The 23061-nt window shown below is 51.3% G+C and overlaps 2 protein-coding genes across 2 annotated transcripts; one reads left to right on the plus strand and one right to left on the minus strand.

The window, feature by feature from the left end:
• Nucleotides 1–1334: 1334 nt before the first annotated feature.
• On the plus strand, nt 1335–8617 carry JMJD8 (jumonji domain containing 8). The gene is made up of 9 exons (XM_056866577.1): nt 1335–1432; nt 2431–2523; nt 3406–3454; nt 4530–4626; nt 5309–5377; nt 6283–6402; nt 7137–7204; nt 7621–7755; nt 8537–8617. Exons 1-9 carry the CDS (start codon nt 1335–1337, stop codon nt 8615–8617), a joined length of 810 nt encoding a protein of 269 aa, XP_056722555.1.
• Nucleotides 8618–14691: 6074 nt separating this feature from the next.
• On the minus strand, nt 14692–22262 carry STUB1 (STIP1 homology and U-box containing protein 1). Its single transcript, XM_056866285.1, has 7 exons — nt 22053–22262; nt 17910–18108; nt 16711–16876; nt 16380–16470; nt 16076–16132; nt 15161–15277; nt 14692–14885 (listed from the first exon to the last, which is right to left on the minus strand). Exons 1-7 carry the CDS (start codon nt 22260–22262, stop codon nt 14760–14762), a joined length of 966 nt encoding a protein of 321 aa, XP_056722263.1. The 3' UTR covers nt 14692–14759.
• Between the last annotated feature and the right edge of the window lie 799 nt (nt 22263–23061).

A 23061-nucleotide genomic window follows, 5' to 3' on the forward strand; every position in this document is an offset into this window, starting at 1 on the left:
ATGCTTTGATTGTGGGATCCTGCATGGGGGGGGAGGGTTGGGGTCACTGGGGATGTGGGGGGAGGTAGTTGTGAATTCCCTGCATTGTGCAGGGAGTTGGACTAGATGACCCTAGTGGTCCCTTCCAACTCTATGATTCTATGCATCATAGAGTTGGGACCACCAGGGTCATCTAGTCCAACCCCCTGCACAATGCAGGGAATTCACAACTACCTCTCCCCCACACCCCCAGTGACCCCCACTACATCCCTGGAAGATGGCCAAGATGCCCTCCCTCCCATGAACTGCTCAAGGTCATAGAATCAGCATTGCTGACAGATGGCCATCTAGCCTCTTCTTAAAAACCTCCAGGGAAGGAGCGCTTACCACCACCTGAGGAAGCCTGTTCCACTGAGGAACCGCTCTGTTAGAAAATTCTTCCTAATGTCTAGGCGGAAACTTTTGATTTAATTTCAACCCGTTGCTTCTTGTCCGACCTTCTGGGGCAACAGTCCCTCTTTCTAATCTCCCCTTGAAATCTCTTTGTAAGAGAACTGCAACTCTTAAATCAGCAAGTGAATGTCCTGGTAGGTTAAACTGTCCCCCCGCTGGTTTTTGAATGTTGTAGTTTCTGATGACAGTCTTATGTCCATGTAATCTTTGTTGTCAGGGACTGGCCTGTTTGCCCAGCGTAGAGGGTGGAAGGGCATTGCTGGCATGTGATGGCATGAATCACATTAGAAGATGAGCAGTGTGTGAGAGGTCTTTGGCAGCAATCTTGAATCCCTGGTCTTTGACAACTGTGGAAATTTTGTATAAACCACTTCTGGCTTCTCTGAAGCTGCTGCCTTCTAACTCACACCGTTGGTATGTCTGATTCAGCATTGTCTGACCGGCAGCAGCTCTTAGGCAGAGAAAGGTCTTCTAAAACACCGGCTTCCAGAGATCTTTTAAACAGAGACGCCAGGGATCAGTCTGCTTCAAAAGGAGGTCCCAGCTTCCATTCCTGGCATTTGCAGTTAAAGGATCTGGGGGTAGCTTCTTTCCTTGGGATGCTGGAGAGCGGCTGCCAGTCAGAGCAGACATGCCTCAGTTAGATGGACCAGTGGTCTGACCTGGCAAAAGGCAGCTTCGTCCATGTTCAAGTGTCATAAATGCATGACAGTTTGATCCTTGGCCTCTACTATCCAACCTTCCCCCCCCTCCCCGCCAGTTTCTATAAGTTTCCAGATGTGGCCGAGCCCTTGGGTTTTGAAGCCTGTTATGTAAAAAGATATCCCTTTTTGGTGTTGGCAGCTACCTTTACTTGAAAATGATTCCTTTGTGTTATCCCATTTTGTAGGCTCTTGGGACATATGGGCCTGAGAGACCCATTTTTCCTGCTGTCGCTTATATTGAAGTATTTCCTGGTATTTCCTGGAGTTTCAGCATCCCTGGAATCAGACGGAGGCTGGTGAGTAGGTTGAAAATTGGTTTAATCCCATCCTCCCCAAGAAGCCCATTGCTTCTCCATGCCTTTTATCCTCACAACAGCCCTGTGAGGTAGGTGGCACCGAGGGAGAGTGGCTTGCCCAACATCAACCGGCAAGCTTCATGGCACTGAGGGGATTTGAACTCGGGTCTGTCCAGTTCTAGTTTAGTGCTCGAATGGCGATGCTATCTTCCCCCGAGCTAAAAGTTTCCACCCTCTGCTGCGTGGCCTAGAAGGCCATATCTCGGAAATCTCATTCGCTTGAGCCCTGCCTAATTCAGGTTTTGAAGAGGTAAACTTGTCTGTGGATTCATGAATTAATGTGCCTCTTTAAAAAAAAAAAAAAATCTCCTAAGTGAAAACATGCATGTGAGGGACAAGGTTTTACCCTTACCCTTCTCTCTGCTTGTTTTTCTCCATGCAGGGAATTCTGTTTTTCTAGAGGAACTTTCCTTTATCCCTTAGAAGCTTCTTGATCCATTGATCTTGAGCAGTGTAAATCTAATGTTTGAGGGATATAAGGAATGAAATAAATCTTGCCACTGACAATGTAGCCTTGGGATCCCTGTCACTTAATTAAAAAAGGCATTATGTCAGACACAGAGGCATTAGATTTATATGTTAAGAGGGGAGAGATATAACGTGATCGGAGTTCCTCGTAAAAGCGGCATTCCAAGAGGGCGTGAGCTAGTGAATCAACAGAGCCAGAAGAGCAAGGACAGGTCCTGTCTGGGTATGGTATACTCAAAATCCTGCCCTGTATAACCATAGAGGGGTTAGGGAGGACGTTTCAACCCCCTCGTCTTAAACCTGCTGTCCAAATTTGTACAATCCACACTGCAGGTTTTCCCAGCCCATCTGTGTCAACCAGGCCTAAACGAGATCACCTGGCCTGAACGTCTCCAAGCTTCATGCCTGCCAGAAACAAACCAAAGCTTCACCTGGCTGTATTTCAGAGGTCTTTTTCTTCTCTGCTTTAGGTTGACCAGCAGGCCCTCTGCTCTACTGGAGGAGGACAGCTGCACAGTGGAGAGAAGAGATGCTGCCCTCACCTACGCCCAGTTCATTGAGCAGTAAGCGAGCTGCCCGTGTGTAAATAATCCAATTTATACTCACCTCTTGTCCTGCGTTGCTGTCAGCAGCAGGGGGCAGTATGTGCAAAATCTGGGGGCTGGGTTTCAGTTTAGACCAGGCTTGTCCAAACTGCGGCCCCTGGTCCGCATGCGACCCAGGACGGCTATAAATGCAGCCCAACACAAAATTGTAAACTTCCTTAAAACATTATGAATCAGCTATCGTTAGTAAGAGCCCCGTGGCGCAGAGTGGTAAGCTGCAGTACTGCGGTCCCAAGCTCTGCTCGCGACCTGAGTTCAATCCCAACAGAAGTTGGTTTCAGGTAGCCAGCTCCAGGTTGACTCAGCCTGCCATCCTTCCGAGGTCGGTAAAACGAGGACCCAGCTTGCTGGGGGTAAAGGGAAGATGACTGGGAAAGGCACTGGTAAACCACCCCGTAAACAGTCTGCCTAGTAGACGTTGGGATGTGACGTCACCCCATGGGTCAGGAATGACCTGGTGCTTGCACAGGGGACCTTTACCTTTACCTTTTTATCGTTAGTATATTTTATGTGCGGCCCAAGTTAGTGTTAGTATATATGCGGCCGAAGACAATTCTTCAGTTTTCAGTATTTTTTGATAGATAGATAGATAGATAGATAGATAGATAGATAGATAGATAGATAGATAGATAGATAGATAGATAGATAGATAGATACCCAGCTTCTGTTTTTAGGTTGGGTTTTATTCCCCCTTTTTGCTTCCACCCAAATAAGTCTTTTCATAAAATAAATCTTAGCAGTGAGTGTCATGCTCAGTTTACCCCTCTCCCCTTGTTTTTATTGGTACTGCATCGTCGTCAGATATGATATAGCACTGTAGATTTCTCCTTAATTTCCCAGGTACGCTTTCTCCAGGCCAGTTATTCTCCAGGGAATAACCAACAACATGGTAAGTTCCCCGAGACTGAAGTTAAGCAAGGCTGGTACCGGCAGGGGTGAGCAACCTGGTGGCTGTGTCTGAACATACGAAGCTGCCTTATACTGAGTCAAACCGTTGATCTGTCTGTTCCAACCGGCAGCCGTTCTGTAAAGCCTCGGGCAGAGAAAGGGCTTTCACGGCCCCTGCTAATTGAGGTGCCAGAATTTGAACCAGGACCTTCTGCCCACTGAGCCACAGCTTTGGTCTGTGGGTGTCACTATTTTTAAAGGGGCGACTGGATTTGCATGTGACCCAACAAGGGAAACTCGGCGTTCAGGATCCCAGGGCCTAGTGCTGGCACCAGTGCTGGTTCAAGTCCTGGAGTGGGGGCGCGGGGAGATGTTTGGGAACAGAATTGGTTGGCTTGGAAGGGTGTGGAGTGCTCTTACAGAGACGTCCATCCTGGAAGCTTCAAGGCATGTGGGCCAGTTTATGTAACCGTCAGAGCTGTAGTACAGAAGAAGAGTTGGTTTTTATATGCCGACTTTCTCTACCACTTAAGGGAGAATCAAACCGGCTTACAATCACCTTCCCTTCCCCTCCCCACCTTCCCTTCCCCTCCCCACAACAGACACCCTATGAGGTAGGTGGGGCTGAGAGAGTGTGACTAGCCCAAGGTCACCCAGCTGGCTTCATGTGTAGGAGAGGGGAAACAAATCCAGTTTGTCAGATTAGCCTTCGCCGCTCACGTGGAGGAGTGGAGAATCAAACCCGGTTCTCCAGATCAGACTCCGCCGCTCCAAACCACCGCTCTTAACCACTACGCCATGCTGGCTCGCCATAAAATCCTGTGAGGACTACCACAGTCAGGGCTGCAGTTTAGGTGGGAGGTTGGCATGCTTGGAAGTCTTGCTATTGCTAGGCCAGGTGAGAGGTCAAATGTAGTATCCTGCGTCCCAAGAGTGAGCAGTCAGATTTCCCTTCGAAATGTACCTGGAGCCAGCCTTCTCTCGCTGGCTAGTGGCAGCCCCCAGGATGTGACAATCGGAGGTAACTTCCTTCCAATCCGTCTGCCTATTCCTGATGCCCCCTTCTGTGCCTGCAGGAATTTCAGGCTTACTGCACCAAGGAGAAGCTGTTGGCCACATTTGGAGATTGCCTGGTCCGCCTCAGCACCGCCAACACCTACTCCTATCGCAAAGGTGAGGGCAGGATCACGAAGGAACTTTTTCCGGCAGCGACAAGGATGGGGTGGGGACAAGCAGCCTGCATAGTCATTTGTCCCCCAAGTGAATGAATGTGCACTTCTGGGATTGACAATACAGAACATTTCATGGTGCCTCCTTTTAATTTTTTGTGTGTTTCCCTGAAGAGTGAAATTGACTGGACCGGAAGCTGCTTGCAATCTGGTCTAGTCAATTTCAGCTCTCCAAGGAATTAGATAGGATGAGAAGCGGCTGCACGAAATGATTGTAATTGACTCATGACACGCAAGTGTGAAAACTACCAGAGTGTGTGTCTTATGCTTGGCATTATAATATGACTGAAGAAGATCTTTAATGAACGAAATGGACTGATTCTGGACTTCTGTATCTATCTTCAGACTTTCAAGGTCTCTTCATTGTCATCTTTTTGGATCTGCATCTTCAGATAATTAAGGACATACGTTTTGCCTGACTTACGTTCCCTTATCTTCTTGGTTGTTTATATTGTATTGCGGTGTTGGAATGGTTAGCTGCATAATTGTATTATATAAACAAGCACCTTCTTAGGCTTTTCATTTGGCTGTGTGCTGTAATTTGTATTTCTGTTTTGTTCACAGCAAAAGTTGTATTTTGTTTGTGTGCTGCTGTGTTCTTTTAGCATTCTCTTTTCCCATTCCAGTTGACCTGCCCTTCCAGGATTACGTGGATCAATTGCTGGACCCCCAGGACCCAGACTCCCTGGGGAGTGGTGAGTTAGGCTGTTCCTTCCTCTCCAATGATGCTGCGTCTCCAAACCCTGCCCATTTAGCAGTGACTGCCAAGTTTCAGCCTGGTTCTGCCAACTGCTGTTAGCCATGTAGATTAAATGGAGGCCTTATTCATGCTCAGAAAGATTATGTTCATGCTCATTGGGGGAGCTGGAAACAACTGAGCATATTATTCTGAGATGCCCACATCACAAGGAGGCCAGATTAAAATATCTTCAGCCTGTGCTAGATGGCTTTCTGGGCTAATCCAGTGAAATCAAATTGGAAAACTTATTGTCTGATAAAAATCACTGGGTATCCAGACAAGTTGCTAAATTTTGCCTCGGGATATTGTAAGACTCGGGGAATGATAGTAAAGCCGTTTTAAAGCTGGAGACTTTTATTCTTCCGTTGTTTTGAATCATTGTTTTAAATCTGGAACTTTTGTTAAATCTTGTTATAACTTTTGTTATACTGGTCAAAAAACGCAATGAAATTTTATTATAATGGAGGCCTTATGTTCCGAGACACTGTTCCTCTGAACACCAGTTGGCGACGTGGGGAGGGGGAAGGATGCAGGAGTGGATGGACCTTTGGTCTGACTCAGCAGAGTTCGACTCCCAAGTAAGATTGTGCCCATGGAAAGCTACCTATCCATTTTTATCCCAAGAAAGCATACATGGTCCTCCGCTGTTCTGTTTTGTCTTCACAGCAACCCTGTGAGGTAGGCTGGGCTGTGAGAGGAGGGTAAGTGCCCAAGGCCACCCTGTGAGCTTTCACGGCAGTGAGAGTTCTCCTCTGACACTTTAAACCCAACATCTCATTGGATCTCAAACCACAACACATTTGTTGGTCTTTAAGGTGGCATAAGACACCTGCGAAAGGGTCAACTTTATCTCCTCCACAGAAACGCTGTACTTCTTCGGGGACAATAACTTCACCGAGTGGGGTCCTCTCTTCCAGAAGTACCGGCCCCCTCCGTTCCGGCTCCCGGGCACCACCAGAGCGTACAGTTTTGGGATTGCCGGTCAGTTCCAGGTCATCAAGGGGGATGGGAGAGCCAGGGACATTCGGAGTGTCTTTTGGGGCATTCTTTGAAGGGATCTGACTCTGGGGAAAGTTTCCCGATCCTGTCCGGGAACCACTCTTGGGAGTTCGCTTGTCCGAATGACAAAGTCAGACCTGCATAGATGCCTTGCCCAGGCAGCAGCCCAGTTTAAAAGAGACGCTGAGTGAGTGCCAAGTCTGCTGGGTGAATTTGTCTGCCTCCTGTTTAATCAGGCCTAAATCTACTAAGAATTCACTCTGTGCATCTGACAAGAGGGAAATTCTAACCCCCCCCCCAAAAAAAGTTCTGATAATCTTTAAGATATCATTCTGAGTTTTGTTGCCGTTGCAGCGGACTAAAGTGATGACTCAGTGCAGTTTCTAATTTCTCTTTCATACAATCATAGAATTGGAAGGGACCACCAGGGTCATCTAGTCCAGCCCCCTGCACAATGCAGGAAATTCACAACTACCTCCCGCCCACACCCCCAGTGACCCCTACTCCATGCCCAGAAGATGGCCAAGGTGCCCTCCCTCTCATGAACTGCCTAAGGTCATAGAATCAGCATTGCTGACAGATGGCCATCTAGCTTCTGCTTAAAAACCTGCAGGGAAGGAGAGCTCACCCCCTCCCGAGGAAGCCCGTTCCACTGAGGAACCGCTCTAACTTGTTAGAAAGTTCTTCCTAATTTGTCTCCTCGTAATCTTCCACAGGCTCTGGCTCAGGGGTGCCTTTCCATTGGCATGGTCCAGGATACTCCGAGGTGATCTTTGGCAGAAAGGTACCTACGACGGAGATGGTGGCTGAGCTCTCACAGAAGGGGCCAGCCTGTTGTTGCTGGGGTGTTTCCCCCAAAAACTGCAGCTGTGATTTAAAGTCAGAAAAACAAGCATGTCGCAGATAGTTCCCCTACTGGTTGTCAGGCATATCTTGGGAGGGCAGATCAAGGTTTGGGGAATTGTCTTCACATCCAGATTGCTGAGAGAGCCTGGAAGGCCAGTTTGTTTCCCTGCTGCTTGGCTTTCTCTCTTTCTTGAGACCTCTGGAGCGACTCACTCTTGTGGGGGGTGTCTCATTGCGAAGCTCTCACGGTATGGATTGTAATGAGGGGGTGAGGGGAGTTAATGGCCAAATGGTCCTACCTAGGTCTGGGGAAATGTATATTATGACTCTTCTCTGCACCCTCTTTCTCTGCAGCGCTGGTTTCTGTATCCCCCGGAGAAAACACCAGAGTTCCATCCCAACAGAACCACTCTGTCTTGGTTGCTGGACACCTACCCTTTTCTGCCACCCTGGGAGAGACCAATTGAATGCACCATTCACCCTGGAGAGGTAACTGTGGCCAAACCACAGAAGCGTTTGTTTTAGAGAACTAGGCCGCTGCTTGTGCCTTCGAAAGCTTTTGGGTGCTATATGGCATTAAAGTGTGGGGCTGCTCTTGATTACGGTTCACAAGCTTCGTTTGGTACTCTCAAAGGTCTGGAGAGTCCTCAGAAGCAAATAACACCAGTGTTTCAGGGTCGACATAGTCTCCAGGCTCGAGAGCTGGCGTGCTTAAGAGAGCACCTTCCTCTGTGTGATCTGCCACAATCTTTAAGATCCCCCAGAATGCTCTTTCAGGTATAGCGTCAGTGCACCAAATTGGATATGTAGAGAGGCGTTCTTGGTGGCAGTCCCAGAGATGGGCTTCTTCCAGAAGCTGTGTAAATGGTCTTATCGCTTCTGGACCAGGGATTGGGTAGAATATTTAACATGCTGTTACCCTCCAGTGTGGTGTAGTGGTTAAGAGCGGTGGAGTCTGATCTGGAAAACCGGGTTTTATTCCCCACTCCTTCACATGAGCGGCGGAGGCTAATCTGGTGAACTGGGTTTGTTTCGCCACTCCTACACATGAAGCCGGCTGGGTGACCTTGGGCAAGTCACAGCTCTCTCAGTCCCACCTACCTCACAGGGTGTCAGTTGTGGGGAGGGGAAGGGGAGGTGATTGGAAGCCTGTTTGAGTCTCCCTTACATGGTAGAGAAAGTCGGCATATTAAAACCAACTCTTCTTCTCCTGGAGCCCTCTCCAGTCACCTACTTAACTTTGTCCCTAATCCTTCTTCCCTCTCTACAGGTCCTGTACTTCCCAGACCGCTGGTGGCACGCCACCCTCAACCTGGACACCAGCGTTTTCATCTCCACATTCCTGGGTTAGGAGATGGGCAGGGGGGGGCGTCTTCGGGACGCCAGTAGTTACTCCGGCAGCTGAATGAAGATACTTGATTTCTCTCGTTGGTACACACGGACAGCCCTGGTGGTACTATCAGACTCTCTCATATGGCATTATTGTATTGCTCAGGTGTGAGCAGAAGGAATATTGTGATCGACGGGTGGGTGCGTGGCCAGTTTTCAACCGATCAGGTAGGGCCTGCGGGGATGCTCGGTGGCTCTTGATCTGGTCCGGCACTGTACGGCAAGCTTTCGTAACCAAAACGGAATCCACAGCGTCCCTCAATGTAAATTCATTGTCCCTTCATGGTCGAACTCTCATGTAAGTACGTTTGCTTTTATCAATTGAAAACACAATGCTGGTAAACAGAAGGTAGACCACGCGAAGCGGGTCAGAACCCCGCCCCACCACAGCAGGGGATTCACTTCCCAGGAGCCCTCGGCCCCAGTCCAATTTGATGGGCACCTCCGGAATTGGCTGGATGTTGCTTGCCATAAGCTATCATCACAAGGCCCAATAAGGACTCACACCACAGAGAGGCCAGGGGTAGAGAGTCTCGCCCATCAGCCTCATGCATGTCAGAAGTACAGTGTCCAGATAACGCAAAGTTCTGGTATCGCTTTACTCTGCTCAGGTTAGACCTCACCTAGAGTACTGTGTTCAGTTTTGGGCACCTCAATTTAAGAAAGATGTAGACAAGCTGGAACGTGTCCAGAGGAGGGCAACAAAGATGGTGAGGGGTCTGGAGATCAAGTCCTATGAGGAAGGGCTGAAGGAGCTGGGTATGTTTAGCCTGAAGAGAAGAAGACTGAGAAAGGATATGATAACCGTCTTCAAGTACTTGAAGGGCTGTCATATAGAGGATGGTGCCGAGTTGTTTTCTATTGCCCCAGAAGGTCGGACCAGAACCAGCGGGTTGAAATTAAATCCAAAGTGTTTCCGTCTAGACATTAGGAAGAATTTTCTAAGAGTTAGAGCAGTTCCTCAGTGGAACAGGCTTCCTCGGGAGGTGGTGGGCTCTCCTTCCCTGGAGGTTTTTAAGAAGAGGTTAGATGGCCATCTGTCAGCAATGCTGATTCTATGACCTTAAGCAGATGATGAGAGGGAGGGCATCTTGGCCATCTTCTGGGCATGTAGTGGGGGTCACTGGGGTGTGTGGGGGAGGGAGGTAGTTGTGAATTACCTACATTGTGCAGGAGGTTGGACTAGATGACCCTGGTGGTCCCTTCCAACTCTGTGATTCTATGGAAGTCCAGGCTTGAGCGCCATGTCACCCCTCAGAGCTGTGGTTCCTGTGGGATCTGTAACTGGAACCCCCAGATGGACGATATGGCCTCACCAAACGTTTCTGGGAGGCGGAGGGGGAGCCGACGGCTCAGACCTGTGTTGGGAAAGGAGGGATTCAGCTCTGGCTGGGTATGTCATTGCCCTGATCAAATCCACCCATTCTAAGGCTGCTTTGAGCCCAGAGCGGGGAGGGAAGAAGAAAGACGGGTAAGATATGGGCTCCATATTGTGGCTGGTTTTTTTTTTTTAATGAGGCTGACGTCACCCCTCAAGGATTCCGATCAAATCTGCAGAAGCAGCGCCTGAAGTACAAGCACCAATGCCCCCCCCCCCCCGCACTCTTTCCGCTGTCCTCAGTTTGCCTTGACTCGTCTTGAATCACTGGTCCCTTCCCCGGGCCTAGTTTTCACCTGTTGGTGGGCCCAAGGCAGGGGAGAGAGAGACCAAAGCAGGCAGTTGGTACTTATTGTGAGGGTTTTTTTTTTCTGTTTACGGGCATCTTTTTTTCTCAGGGACTTTATGGGAAACGGTGGACCTCAGTCACAGGTGAAATAATCCGGGAGGTTCTTTGAGGATAGGAGGGGAATGGGTGGGCTGAACGTGTTAAGATTTTTGCTTCTTGCATATTTTTAAGAGGGGGGGCCCTTTAGGGCTCTTCGTTCTTCTGCAGGAGGCTTGTTCTAGGCTCATGAACGCATGAAGCTGCCTTCTACTGAATCAGACCCTCGGTCCATCAAAGTCAGTATTGTCTACTCAGACCGGCAGCGGCTCTCCAGGGTCTCAGGCAGAGGTCTTTCACATCACCTACTTGCCTAGTCCCTTTAAGTGGAGATGCCGGAGATTGAACCTGGGGCCTCCTGCATGCCAAGCAGAGGCTCTACCACTGAGCCACAGCCCCTTCTTTTTGGGTCTCAGGAAGCTGAAAGTTTTGCCCGGGCGTTGATGTATAGTAGACAGTTTAAAAAATAGGACGGGGTGATTTGGAGGGATGAGGTTACAGGTGAGAGGAGGGAAGGTTAAACCTCTGCCTGGCCAGGACTTCTCCCCTGCCTCTCGCTTCTCTTAAGCTGTTCTTAACACGAGACATTGCTAGGATGGGTCAACTGGTTTATTAATTTTATTTCATTTCTACCCCGCTCTCCCCAGCCAAATCTGAAAATAAGTTGCCAACTTATTTGTTACTGGCCCTGCTCCCGTGCTTTGAACAGCCGCTTGATAGGAACCAATTTAAGCATGCAGTTTGTCTCTGTTTCCAGAAAAAGCTTCTCCTGTTCAATTCCTGCCCCTTGTGCTAGAGACACAGGAGCAGGGCCTGTTAAAAAGTTGGCAACTCATCTTACTAGGGGAAAAAAAGGACTCGGGTTCCAGCTTTTTTCTCTCCTTGTCTCATCCCACTCACCTGCCCTGCCCTACAACTGCCCGATGAGTGAGCAATTGACCCCCCCTCAACCATGCAGATGATTGTAGTTTTGCAGACATTTGCTCCCCCACTTTTTTTTTAATAAAAGAACAATTGCAAATTTCTAACTGGATAAGATGGAGCAAAGGCCGTGAGTAGTGTCCTCCATAAGTGGAAACACTTGCCAACGGAATTGACGTCGTCTCCTCATTTTCTACAGAACAGCCAGGAGAGGAACAAATTCCCTAAAAAAAATTAGCCGCTGGTCCGATGGTCAAATTGTCCTTCTTTATTCACGCTGGTCTCCTACATAAAGAGTAGTGGAAGGACCAATCTTCTAAATACTTTCCCATTTCAAAAGGAGGAACTGAGATCCCGCCAAACTCTTCCTTCTCCAAAAATAAGGAACTCAACCCAAGCCTGTTCTCAGAATTTAAAGGGCATGTGTGTTTTCCTAAGAGGGGATAACAATTTACACCAATTCTTCTCCCACTACAGACCCCCCCCCCACTATGCTATTCGTGAAAGACCCCCCCCCCAAAAAAAAACTAAAGTTTGGGTGGCTTGTAGGGCTGCAGCGAGAGGGGAGAAATCAGCAGAAACCACTGCCCCCTCTTAAGCAAGTGTTGAGGTGTCTTAACTGATAAGAGGTCAGTCTCTATATTCTTTTAAAGGCAGTCAGAAAAGCAACAATTCTGAAAACCGGAATGGTAATAAAAAGAGGCTATACTAATCCAACAGCGTTTGGCTGCAGTCTCCCCATTTCCCTAGGTTTTGGAATAGGACCGGGACTAGGAATGTTGGTTTAGGATTTTACACAGTGCTTGGCCCTGGGCAGGTACAGGAGGGGGAGCTCGATGGGTCAGGGGCGGGGGGGATTTTAAAATTTTGCTTCTTGACCCGACAGCTGACTTCCAAAATCTCTCGCCCCAAAACGTAGCATGGCCAGCTGGTGGCAGTAGTAGCAATGAAGCATGGAGTTAGCCAGTAGCATCTGAATGGCCCATGGATTTTATTCCCCGTGCTGTCTTCCTCTCCAGCACCATCTCCCAAGCAAATGCACGAAGGGTGGGGACAGAGGGAGCAGTCCTGTCTTATTTATTATTAAATGGAGTTCTTGGTAGCACCGTGACTCAGATAATGATTTGTGATCCTTGCCGTTGTTTATTCAAAATCTCAGGCACAAACTCACAAGGCGGCTTTTTGGATAAGCCGCCGTCTCATCCTACCAGCCGCACTTTGGTGAGGACAGAACAGCCATGTAAGGTAGGCTGCTGTGGTTACGTGAAGCATTTTTTTAACACTGTACGTGCCAATATAAATGTGAATTATTCTTTAAAATGCCCCCTTCAACACGCAAGGGTTTCACCAAACAGCAGTACTGGCTGCCAGAGCACTTTTTAGAGGGGTGTTTTATCCAAAAATGCCCAAGCTGCATTCAGAAATGGCTTCCTTGCAAAAGCAGACATAGATCAAAGATCCCGTTCCTGCTTCAATGTTTTTTTTAAAAGGGACAAACATAGGGCTTAAAACACGTACAGCCTCCCTGCAGAACGGGCTTCCTCTGGAGGTGGTAAGCTCTCTTTGGAGGTTTCTAAGCAGAGGCTAGATGGCCATCTGACAGCAAGGCTGAATCTGTGAGCTTAGGGAGATCTTCAGAGGGAGGGCAGGAAGGGATGAGTCCGTGCTCGGCTCTCGTGGCCCTTTCTTACATTCCCAGGGTAATGCTGTTCGTCACTTTGGGGTCATGAAACAATTTTCCTCCAGGCCAGATTGGTCAGGGATCCTGGAGGGGCGGGGTTTTTTGCCATCTTCTGGACCTCGAGTAGGGGTCACTGGGGGTGTGTGGGGAGGGAAGTAGTTGTGAATTTTCTGCATTGTGCAGGGGGTTGGACTAGATGACCCTGGTGGTCCCTTCCAACTCCATGATTCTGTGTATCACTGTGTAGACCTTGGCAGCTGTATTTAGCATAGTACAAAATGTCCCCTAAGTGTTCATCCTTGTTTGAAAAGCTGCAGCCTGGAAAGCCCCTCCCCAAGTGAACTTTGGTCAGCTAGGGGGCAAGAGCTAACCACCAGCAATGGTCAACCCCAGTCTTCTGAAAACATGGCGTTTCTCAAGGCACACCCACAGTTCTGGCAAAGCATTGGATAAACTGGTTTCTCTTCTGTGCAGAACTTTTCCTGCGCAGCTCCTCCAATATGACCAACCCCAGCAGGCAATGAGTCCTATAACAGGTTGTCATATTGCGGCTGGTTCGAAGTTGCTGCTCTAAAGTTTGGAAATGGAGGGTAACCCGTCCCAGTGAAGTCGAGGCAGTACAAGCCCCAGCCGAGGCAGCCTTCGGACAGTCACACGCGGCCTCCCTCCCTGCTTTCAAAAGGAAAGGCATCATCTGTAGTGGAAGCAGAAGACTGGACCCTGGCACAGGGGAGGGTTGAGAGTATCCACAAACAGTCTGGATTTCATCCGCCAAGGAGGTCTCCCCCAGCAGGAACCGAGGGGAGGCTCTTCTTTTTTTTTTTTTATTATTTCAAGAATCCTCTCAATTTCCCGAAATGCTGGCATCATGGGGGGGGGGGGGGGGAGTTTTAATTTAAACAAAATGATGAACTTTCACTGAGTGGGCTTATGGCTAAGGAGTCGGACAAATATACCTTCCCCTACCCTGCCCCCACCCCCAGACGGGAACCGTCTGCCCAGCACAAACCCAAATTCCAGTCAATGTTGATATAATAATTAATCCTAAACATCCCCTGCCCTGAAACAAGAGACTATTTATTTACAAAGATTACAACAGCTTTCCTGGATAGGCAGGAGATGTAACTTGGAAATGCAAAACTTTGTACAGACAGAGAGAAGAGGCAAGAAATGACAGCTCAAAGCAAGCACGGAGGAAGGGGGGCGAGGAACAGAGCCCGGCCTGTCGACGTGTTTCACTTGCGGGAGATGGGCCTTTACCAGCAGTGTGGCGATTTGAGGGAACGGGTGTTTGCCAGACAGCCAGATGCCGTTTCGGTGCCCAAGCATCCTCCTGAGATGCCAAGGCAGCTTCCAAAGGAGTCCCAGGCTTCAGGTCCCTTGGGGCACGTCCCCTGTGAGGCTGGCTTCCCTTAACTTCCTGAAGGCCAAGCTGGGAGCCTTGCTTCCGCTCACCCTGTTGGAAAGCTGCCTGGAAGTGGAGTGACAGAACGAACCACTCTATGACCCTTGCCCTCCGGGGGAGCCGACGCCCTGATCTAGCAAAGCCAATGCAGCTCTGGTCTCAAGAGCGGGGGGGAAAGGAAGGAGAGACACGGACAGCAGAACGGACAGTGAGTAAGGCATTTTGCCGGCCCAGCTATATCAGGGAGCAGTCCGTAACGTGCCTTTGCCGCCACGGCTGGGGCCGCTGCAAGGGGGCGAGCAAGCGGGCAGGGCCGGCCTCTCCCCTCGTTTTGTCAGTACTCTTCTACCCAGCCGTTTTCCGATATGAAAGCATCTATCACCTCCTTCATGGCAAGATTTGGGATCAGCTGGTCTTGGGTCAAAGGGCTTCGGGTCACGGGGTCAAAGTGGCCGACGCGCTAAAAACAGAAAAAGAACGCCAATCAGACTGGCGAGAAACAGCCAGAGTCACGGCTCCACCATGTTTCTCCCTAGTCCCCCAAGGGCTAGAAACCCGAGGGCCTTTGGAAGTCCGGTTTCATACCCGACCCCGTACTCAGTACTTCTGTAGAATCACAGAAGACGCTGGGCCCTGGATGCAGCCACATGAGTTGTGTGTTTAGAGGTCACTCTAACTCCTCCAAACCCAGCACCGGGACATGCGCGCACCCATTCCACCGAGACGTCACCTTACCTGGAGGTGCTCTTCTATGTCCTTCCTGTCATAGGTGATCCCGCTGGGTGTGATACAAGGCTCTCGCATCAGTTCGAAGCTGATCTTCCCACACAGATAATCAGGGATGTCCCGTTTCTGGGCCAACAGAGAGAAAGGACTTCAGAAACATAGGCCCGAGAGACAGCCTTTAAAGATCCAGGGACCTGCAGTGGACTTGGACTGGAAGAGGTGTGGGGACAAGTCCCCCCAATGTGCGCTATCAAGTCACAACCAAAACATGGCGACGCCATGAAGTTTCTATCTCATGGGGTTTTCAAGGCAAGAGTTGAGCAGAGGTGGTTCTGTCATCATCTTCCTCTGCACAGCAACCCCGGTCTCCCTTGGTGGACTCCCATCCAGGTACCAACCCTATGTAGCTTCTGAGCTGTGACAATATCGGGCTAGTCCGGACAATGCTAATTCACAACTATCTGTAAGGTGTGAGGCTCATGCCAATCATGAAAGCGTCAAAACCAGGCCATCCACAGACAAAGCAAGGATTTCCCTTGGTGGGCAGAAAGATATCACTCTGGATTGTTTCCAGGTGGGAAAAATATTAACTATCTAGGGAGGACTAAGCATGTTCCAAGAGCAGCTGACTGAGACCAACAATAAATGGCTGTACTCCATTCCCTGGGTGGCCATCAAATCCAGATAGGGGAGAGGTGGAATGGTGAAACTTTCCTCCTCAAAGTCCAGCATGCAGTATTTGCCAACCGCAGTGGCCGTAGCGTGGAAAAATCAAGCCAGGTGGCCCAGAGGAGACCGGGGTGCACCAGAGGATGTCACCCACATCTGCACACAGTCACTGCATCCTACCGACAAGCGCAATGCTGCTGCGTCAGAGGAGACCGGGGCCCTCTGCCCCCCAACCCTCCCTCGCCTTTCTCTCACCTTCCGCTTCTCATCCACTTGGGAGAACAGTTCATCCATGTCTCCAAGATACTTTTCCTGAAAGAGAGAAACAGGCCTGAACAGGAAGGGACCATGGAATAAAATTATCATCATAGCAAAATGGGGGTTAAGAATGGAACCGGGGGGGGGGGGTTAGTTTGAATTGCCACCAGTGTTGGTGAAGATGGTCACAACCTGAATATCCAGCTTGTGGGTCAAGGAAGTTGCTTTTCGCTGCTGCCAAATACCGGAATGAATAAAGCCCCCAATCCAATGGACCAAGATGGAGAAGAAGGACACTCACATGCTTGGTCTCGATGTTTGCCAGCTGCGCCCGGCTCCGGTTTTCATCCGTATTCTCCTCTTTCTGCGCCTGCCGACATTCTTCTAACTCCCTGCGAGAGGAACGGAAGAGTGAGAGGAACACACTCCATTGGGTGGGTGAGAATGCACCAATATGGAGGGCCGTGGAGGGGTGGATCAGTCTCAGAAGCCACCATGTTAGAAGGTGGGATGGGCAGACAGGTCGGCTGGCCCCACCCAATGCCGCCACAGGTATAGGAGAAACACTTGGTGTCGGGGTTGTGGGTGCATTTCAACAGGCCAGACCTACAGAGTCCTAACCAGAGTTCTACCTCTCCTTCTCCGCCGTGATGAGTTTGGTGAGATAGGAATGCAACTCGTCTTCCTGGTTGATCCGTTTCTCCTCAATGTTGTTCCAGCGCTTCTTCTTGGCGATCCGCAGAGCGCTGGGAATGTCGTCCCCAAAGTTCAAGCGTTGCTCCTTGGCTAAGTTGTAGGCTGAAAGAGGCGCAGGTCCCGCATTCAGGAGAGGAGATGGAAATTCTCCTAGATTATGCCTCATATTTGGAGGGTCAGATTAGAGATAGGTGCCAGAAAACAGACTTTGGGGTCTCTCAAGAAAAGCCCTGCTGGGTCAGACCAAGGCCGACCAAGTCCAGCAGTCTGTTCACAGTGCCTCCAGGACGCCCACAAGCAAGACGACTGCAGCAGCACCATCCTGCCTGTGTTTCACAGCAACTAGAATCATAGAGTTGGAAGGGACCACAAGGGTCATCTAGTCCAACCCCCTGCACAATGCAGGAAATTTACTACCCTTCCCCCACACCCCCAGTGACCCCCACTACATGCCCAGAAGATGCCCAAGATGCCTTCCCTCTCATCGTCTGCTTAAGGTTATAGAATCAGCATTGCTGACAGATGGCCATCTAACCTCTTCTTAAAAACCTCCAGGGAAGGAGAGCCCACCGCCTCCCGAGGAAGCCTGGTCCACTGAGGAACCGCTCTGCTAGAAAATTCTTCCTAATGTCTAGACAGAAACTCTTTTAATTTCAACCCGTTGGTTCTGGTCCGACCTTCTTGGGCAATAGAAAACAACTCGGCACCCTCCTCTATACGACAGCCCTTCAAGTCCTTGAAGATGGTTATAATATCCCCTCTCAGTCTTCTCCTCTTCAGGCTAAACATACCCAGACCCCTCCCCATCTTTGTTGCCCTCCTCTGGACACGTCCCAGCTTGTCTACATCTTTCTTAAATTGCGGTGCCCAAAACTGAACACAGAATAGGTACGCATCATGACTAGTATACCTATTTTCTCCAGGATCCAAGGAGCATGCCTATTATATAAGGTGCTGTGGAACACAGGCAGGATGATGCTCTCCTAGGGTGTGATGCCTCATATTTACTCATCCAAGCTAGGATTAAGGAGATCTGGGTTCAAATTTTCCCCTAGCCACTTGGGCTTTTGCCAAGCTGTGGACCCCCCACCCCGGATGCCCCTAGCCACGGTTTTGCCGATCCCTCCCTACTTACCTCTCTGAAGGTTCGCAATGGCCTCGTCGTAGTTTTCCATCTCCATCTGGCACTGGCCCAAGAAGAAGTGGGCCTTCACCGACTGGCTGTCCAGCTCAAGGGCGTGCTTACAGTCGGCCAGGGCTTTGTCGTGTTGCTGCATCTTCAGGTAGCACAAGGCACGGTTGGTGTAGTAAACGGCCACTAACGGATTCCGGTTCTGAAAGAAAGAGGAGAGTGGTCAAAACCCTGGCCGAAGGCTCAAACCCGTTCCTCGAGGGGTCCAGGATTTACGCAGTCCCAACGACGAGTTTTCAAGTGACAGAGCCAAAGCAAAAGGATCTCTGCAATAGAAACAGCAACAGAATCAAGGCAAAGGGAATTCACACAGTGGGTAAGTGCCCTAGGGGAACGCAGTGCCATAAAATGCGCTGAGTGCCAATAGCTGAAATAATTTTTAAATCACTTAGTTTTTAAAACCTTGTCTGCACAGGCTTTTGGGGCCCTGGCAGACGCTATACCGGGCTGACACTCAGCGCTGGCTTTGTAGGCGAGGGTAGCCCGACCCCTGAATCACACTAAGCCGCAGTTAGCTGCTCCCCTTTCTCCTAAAAACGCCTCCCATTATGAAACCTGTGCAAAGCTTAACAGAAGGGTGGGAATCTGTGATGCTGGGCAAAATTATGCATTTGGGATAGTCCAAGATGCGGGTCTTGATGATCAAGGGGCGCTGTTTACCCTCGATGATCAAGAGGCGCTGTTATCGAGACCGAAGACGCAGGCAGCTGTCTAACCCCAAGGGGAAACCCAACCCCAATAACACAAAATACCGTCCAAGCATGTGAATTATCCAGAACTCTTTATCAGACAGGATATTAAAAAAGGGTGTGTGTATGTGTTTCAGAGCCCGAACTTAATGAATGCTACACATCTGCTTTCTTGTGTTGAACACCAGACAGGCTTGAATAGGTTGGGTGGAGTTGGTTTCAGGTTGCACATTCAGCCGCCTGTGAAGGAGGAGGAAAAATGGGTGGCACCCTCCAACTAAGAACGTAAAAGCCAGGAACTGATCTAATGTCTCTGCAGCACCACCAGAGCGCAGGGGTGGCACACATGACCCCCCCTTCTTTGCATTATCCTTGCAACAGCCAATCGTGCAAGGCGGGTTAGGCTGAGAAAGTGTTGACTGGCCTCTTAGATGAGTCAGATTCTCCCCCCCCCCCCAGGTTAGGCTACCCATGAAAGGCAAGGCCACCCAGTGAGTTGGTGGCAGAAGGAAGATTCGAACCAGGGATGTCCTCGGTCACAGATCTGCCTTAATTCCGAAACAGCAGCTGCAATAAGTTTGTAGGAACAAACGTTAACCAGAGAATTGCAGCACCTTTAAAAGACTAAATCTAATTCCAGCGTAAGCTTCCATAGATGAGAGCTTACTTCTTTGGGGTCCATCTTAGCCACTAGACTACGCGTCTTCTCTTCCTAGGGGATGCCCAGATCCTGCTGTTGGGGCACCTCTTTAGCCTTGGGACTGGGTTCAGACCTCAAGATTGAGACCAGGTTTGCCTTGTTGCACATCGGACCACCGGTCTACCCTGCTCGGCATTAAACAACTGACAGCAGCTCTCCGTGGCTGTGGGCAGAGAACTGTCTTTCCCCATGCCTGCAACTGGAAATCCTTTAACTGGAGATTTCAGGAATGGAACTCGGGACTTAAGGCATGCCAAATGAGTCCTCCGCCAGTCAGGCAGAGCTCCTCCCCTGTCTTTTTGCCTGGGGACCTCACGTAAATTCCTAAATAGTTTGAGCAGGCGGATTACTATGCCCACAGAGCTGAGTCACATCCCATCCTGTTTAGACAGCCGAGTCTAGATTTAGCGTTGGGATGATAACAGTTCAGGTGTCTCTGGGGGAACTGACCTCTCCACACCCACGCACATGGCAGAAAACCCTTATTCAGAGGACTCTGTGTCAAAGGGCACGGTGGTTGGATGGGGACTCCGGTCCATGTTTCAACAGTAATACCAAAATCAATCATCTGCAGGACCTCCTAGATGAGCCCCACGCCGGCTCCAGAACTCTGCTGTCTAAACTGAACCTGAATTCTTAGTGCCCGTTTTAAATTTCCATTAAAAATCCTGGCTGGGGATAAAAAAATTTGTGTCTTTGATGTCGCCTTATGGCGCAAACGGGGGTTTGTCAAACTTCTCCGCCGTCCGTTGCTTTTTACCATTGCACAGTAAATCGGTCTGACCATCTTGATTTTGGCCCCCTCCTCAGAATCAGACCCCACCACCCAACCGGCTCGCCTCTCCCCCTCATTCCCGGCCATTCAGGGAAGGATCTCTAGAGGGGAAACGGACTCCAGGCAACATGACAGGTGTGTTTTGCCGGCCCGCAAAAGCCCTTACTTCTCGGGACAAAATCTGTGGATGTCAGCTATAGGTCACCGATGATGCCACGCTCAGCCCATGCTCAAAGGCATCCTTTTTCCTGTTTACTTCTTTCCCGCCCTTCCTCCAGGGAGCTCTTGGCCAGCATGTGTCGGTCCCCATATCCTGATCTGATCCCACAACAACTCTGAGGGAGGTTAGGCCGAGAAAGGGTGATCGGCCCAGTGCTGCCCCGCCAGCGATGTAGGGATCAGACCCTGGGTTGCCCCAAAGTATAATCCCATGCTCAGGGTACCTGATCTCAAACCACCGCCATCTTCAAAACTACAAATCTATTCTGTCCATGTTTCATAATCTTGGGATGAATGGGGGTGGGGTGGGTGATTCTTTTCCTTCCCTCCCATCTCAGTCAGACTGAAGGGTCTAGTTTGACCCTGCCAAGGATGAGACACTTTGCACATGCTCAGAGACGCTCCTGACTCTATTCCTCCCTCCATCTCAGCCCACCTGCCAGAAGTCTCTGCTCATGCTCAGAAGTCACCTTCCCTGTCCCTTGATATTCTCGGGATGCAGCCAGGGGCCTGGTCCCCCCCCCCACCTCAGCCCAGTGTCCTCTGCCCATGCTCAGAAGCCACCTCCACCCACTTGCATATTTTGGGGATGCTGCCTGGGGCCTGATCCCACCCATCTCAACCCCACGTCCTCTGCCCATGCTCAGAAGCCACCTCCACCCTCCCCTACATATTCTGGGTTTGCAGCCAGGGTCCTGGTCCCTCCCACCTCAGCCCAGTGTCCTCTGCCCATGCTCAGAAGCCACCTCCACCCACTTGCATATTTTGGGGATGCTGCCTGGGGCCTGATCCCACCCATCTCAACCCCACGTCCTCTGCCCATGCTCAGAAGCCACCTCCACCCTCCCCTACATATTCTGGGTTTGCAGCCAGGGTCCTGGTCCCTCCCACCTCAGCCCAGTGTCCTCTGCCCATGCTCAGAAGCCACCTCCACCCTCCCCTACATATTCTGGGCTTGCAGCCAGGGTCCTGGTCCCTCCCACCTCAGCCCAGTGTCCTCTGCCCATGCTCAGAAGCCACCTCCACCCTCCCCTACATATTCTGGGCTTGCAGCCAGGGTCCTGGTCCCTCCCACCTCAGCCCAGTGTCCTCTGCCCATGCTCAGAAGCCACCTCCACCCACTTGCATATTTTGGGGATGCTGCCTGGGGCCTGATCCCACCCATCTCAACCCCACGTCCTCTGCCCATGCTCAGAAGCCACCTCCACCCTCCCCTACATATTCTGGGTTTGCAGCCAGGGTCCTGGTCCCTCCCACCTCAGCCCAGTGTCCTCTGCCCATGCTCAGAAGCCACCTCCACCCACTTGCATATTTTGGGGATGCTGCCTGGGGCCTGATCCCACCCATCTCAACCCCACGTCCTCTGCCCATGCTCAGAAGCCACCTCCACCCTCCCCTACATATTCTGGGTTTGCAGCCAGGGTCCTGGTCCCTCCCACCTCAGCCCAGTGTCCTCTGCCCATGCTCAGAAGCCACCTCCACCCTCCCCTACATATTCTGGGCTTGCAGCCAGGGTCCTGGTCCCTCCCACCTCAGCCCAGTGTCCTCTGCCCATGCTCAGAAGCCACCTCCACCCTCCCCTACATATTCTGGGCTTGCAGCCAGGGTCCTGCTCCCTCCCACCTCAGCCCGGCGTCCTCTGCCCATGCCCAGAGGCGCCATTTCCTCCCCACCACCCCCTCCTCCTCCCCGGCCAGACTCACGATGGCCCGTCCGTAGCAGGCGGCGGCCTCGGGGTACTTGCGGCCGACGAAGAGCCGGTTGCCCTGCTCCTTGTACTCCTGGGCGCTGCGGCTCTTCTCCGGGCTGCCGCCCCCCGCCAGGCCGCCCAGACCCGGCCCCACGCCGCCGCCGCCCCCCGGCAGCCCCACGCCGCCGCCGCCCTCCTTCTCTGGCTCCTCCTTGCCCTTCATGCCGCCCAGGCAGAAGCAGCCCAGGCAGGACGAGGAGGAGGAGGAGGAGCCCGGCGGGCAGCGATCGCCCCGGCCTCGCCGCACCGCCACAGCCCGCCTCGGGCCTCCGCCGACCCAACCAGCACCTCCACCACCACCACCAGCAGCAGCACCCGGCCGCCGACTGACGGAGGAAGGCGGGGAGGCGCCGCCCGGCGAGGGGCGGAGGAAGAGGCCGGCCCACCTCGCGGGGAGGGACGGAGGGAGGCCGTCAGCCCCCAGGCGGCGCGGGGGGGGGAGACGCCTTTCGCCCCCCAGACCGTCGGGGGAGGGGGGCTCGGTGTCCAGAAGCGCAACAACACCGGGCTGGGGAGGACTACAGAACGGGGAGAGGGATCTGCGCGGCACTTCCGGTCAACCTTGCCTAGGGGACCTAATTGGTTGTGGCGCTTCCGGTCACCGAGCCGGCGGGGGGAAGACGACAGAACGGGGAAGGAAATATGGGTGGCGCTTCCGGTCACGCTCCTTGGGGACAGTATTGGATGTAACACTTTCGGTCACGGAACCGTTGGGAACTACAGAACGGGGTAAAGATTCTGTGTTACGCTTCCGGTCCAGGTGACCAATGAGACCGCGTTGGCTGAAGCCTGGCTTCCGGTCTCCGCCGACGGCGGCGCAGCCTGCGAACGCTCCCAAGGGCCATTTTGGGCCAAAGAGAAGCAGAAGGTGATTGCAACCCTGACTTCCGGTCTCCGTCGACGCTCCCCCCCCCGAAAACTCCCAAGGGCGATTTTGGGCCAAAGAGAAGCAGAAGGTGATT

Source organism: Euleptes europaea, chromosome 21, assembly GCF_029931775.1.
Source record: "Euleptes europaea isolate rEulEur1 chromosome 21, rEulEur1.hap1, whole genome shotgun sequence".
NCBI lineage: Eukaryota > Metazoa > Chordata > Lepidosauria > Squamata > Sphaerodactylidae > Euleptes > Euleptes europaea.

Excerpts from the sequence above, each read along its gene's own strand:
- JMJD8 (XM_056866577.1), top strand. The coding sequence starts at position 1,335 with ATGGGCCTGAGAGACCCATTTTTCCTGCTGTCGCTTATATTGAAGTAT. Across the intron at positions 1,433-2,430 it reads CTGGAATCAGACGGAGGCTG|GTTGACCAGCAGGCCCTCTG; the intron begins GTGAGTAGGTTG and ends TCTCTGCTTTAG. Across the intron at positions 6,403-7,136 it reads GTACAGTTTTGGGATTGCCG|GCTCTGGCTCAGGGGTGCCT; the intron begins GTCAGTTCCAGG and ends AATCTTCCACAG.
- STUB1 (XM_056866285.1), bottom strand. The coding sequence starts at position 22,262 with ATGAAGGGCAAGGAGGAGCCAGAGAAGGAGGGCGGCGGCGGCGTGGGG. Across the intron at positions 18,109-22,052 it reads CCTGCTACGGACGGGCCATC|AACCGGAATCCGTTAGTGGC; the intron begins GTGAGTCTGGCC and ends TCTTTCTTTCAG. Across the intron at positions 16,877-17,909 it reads CATTGCGAACCTTCAGAGAG|CCTACAACTTAGCCAAGGAG; the intron begins GTAAGTAGGGAG and ends CGCCTCTTTCAG.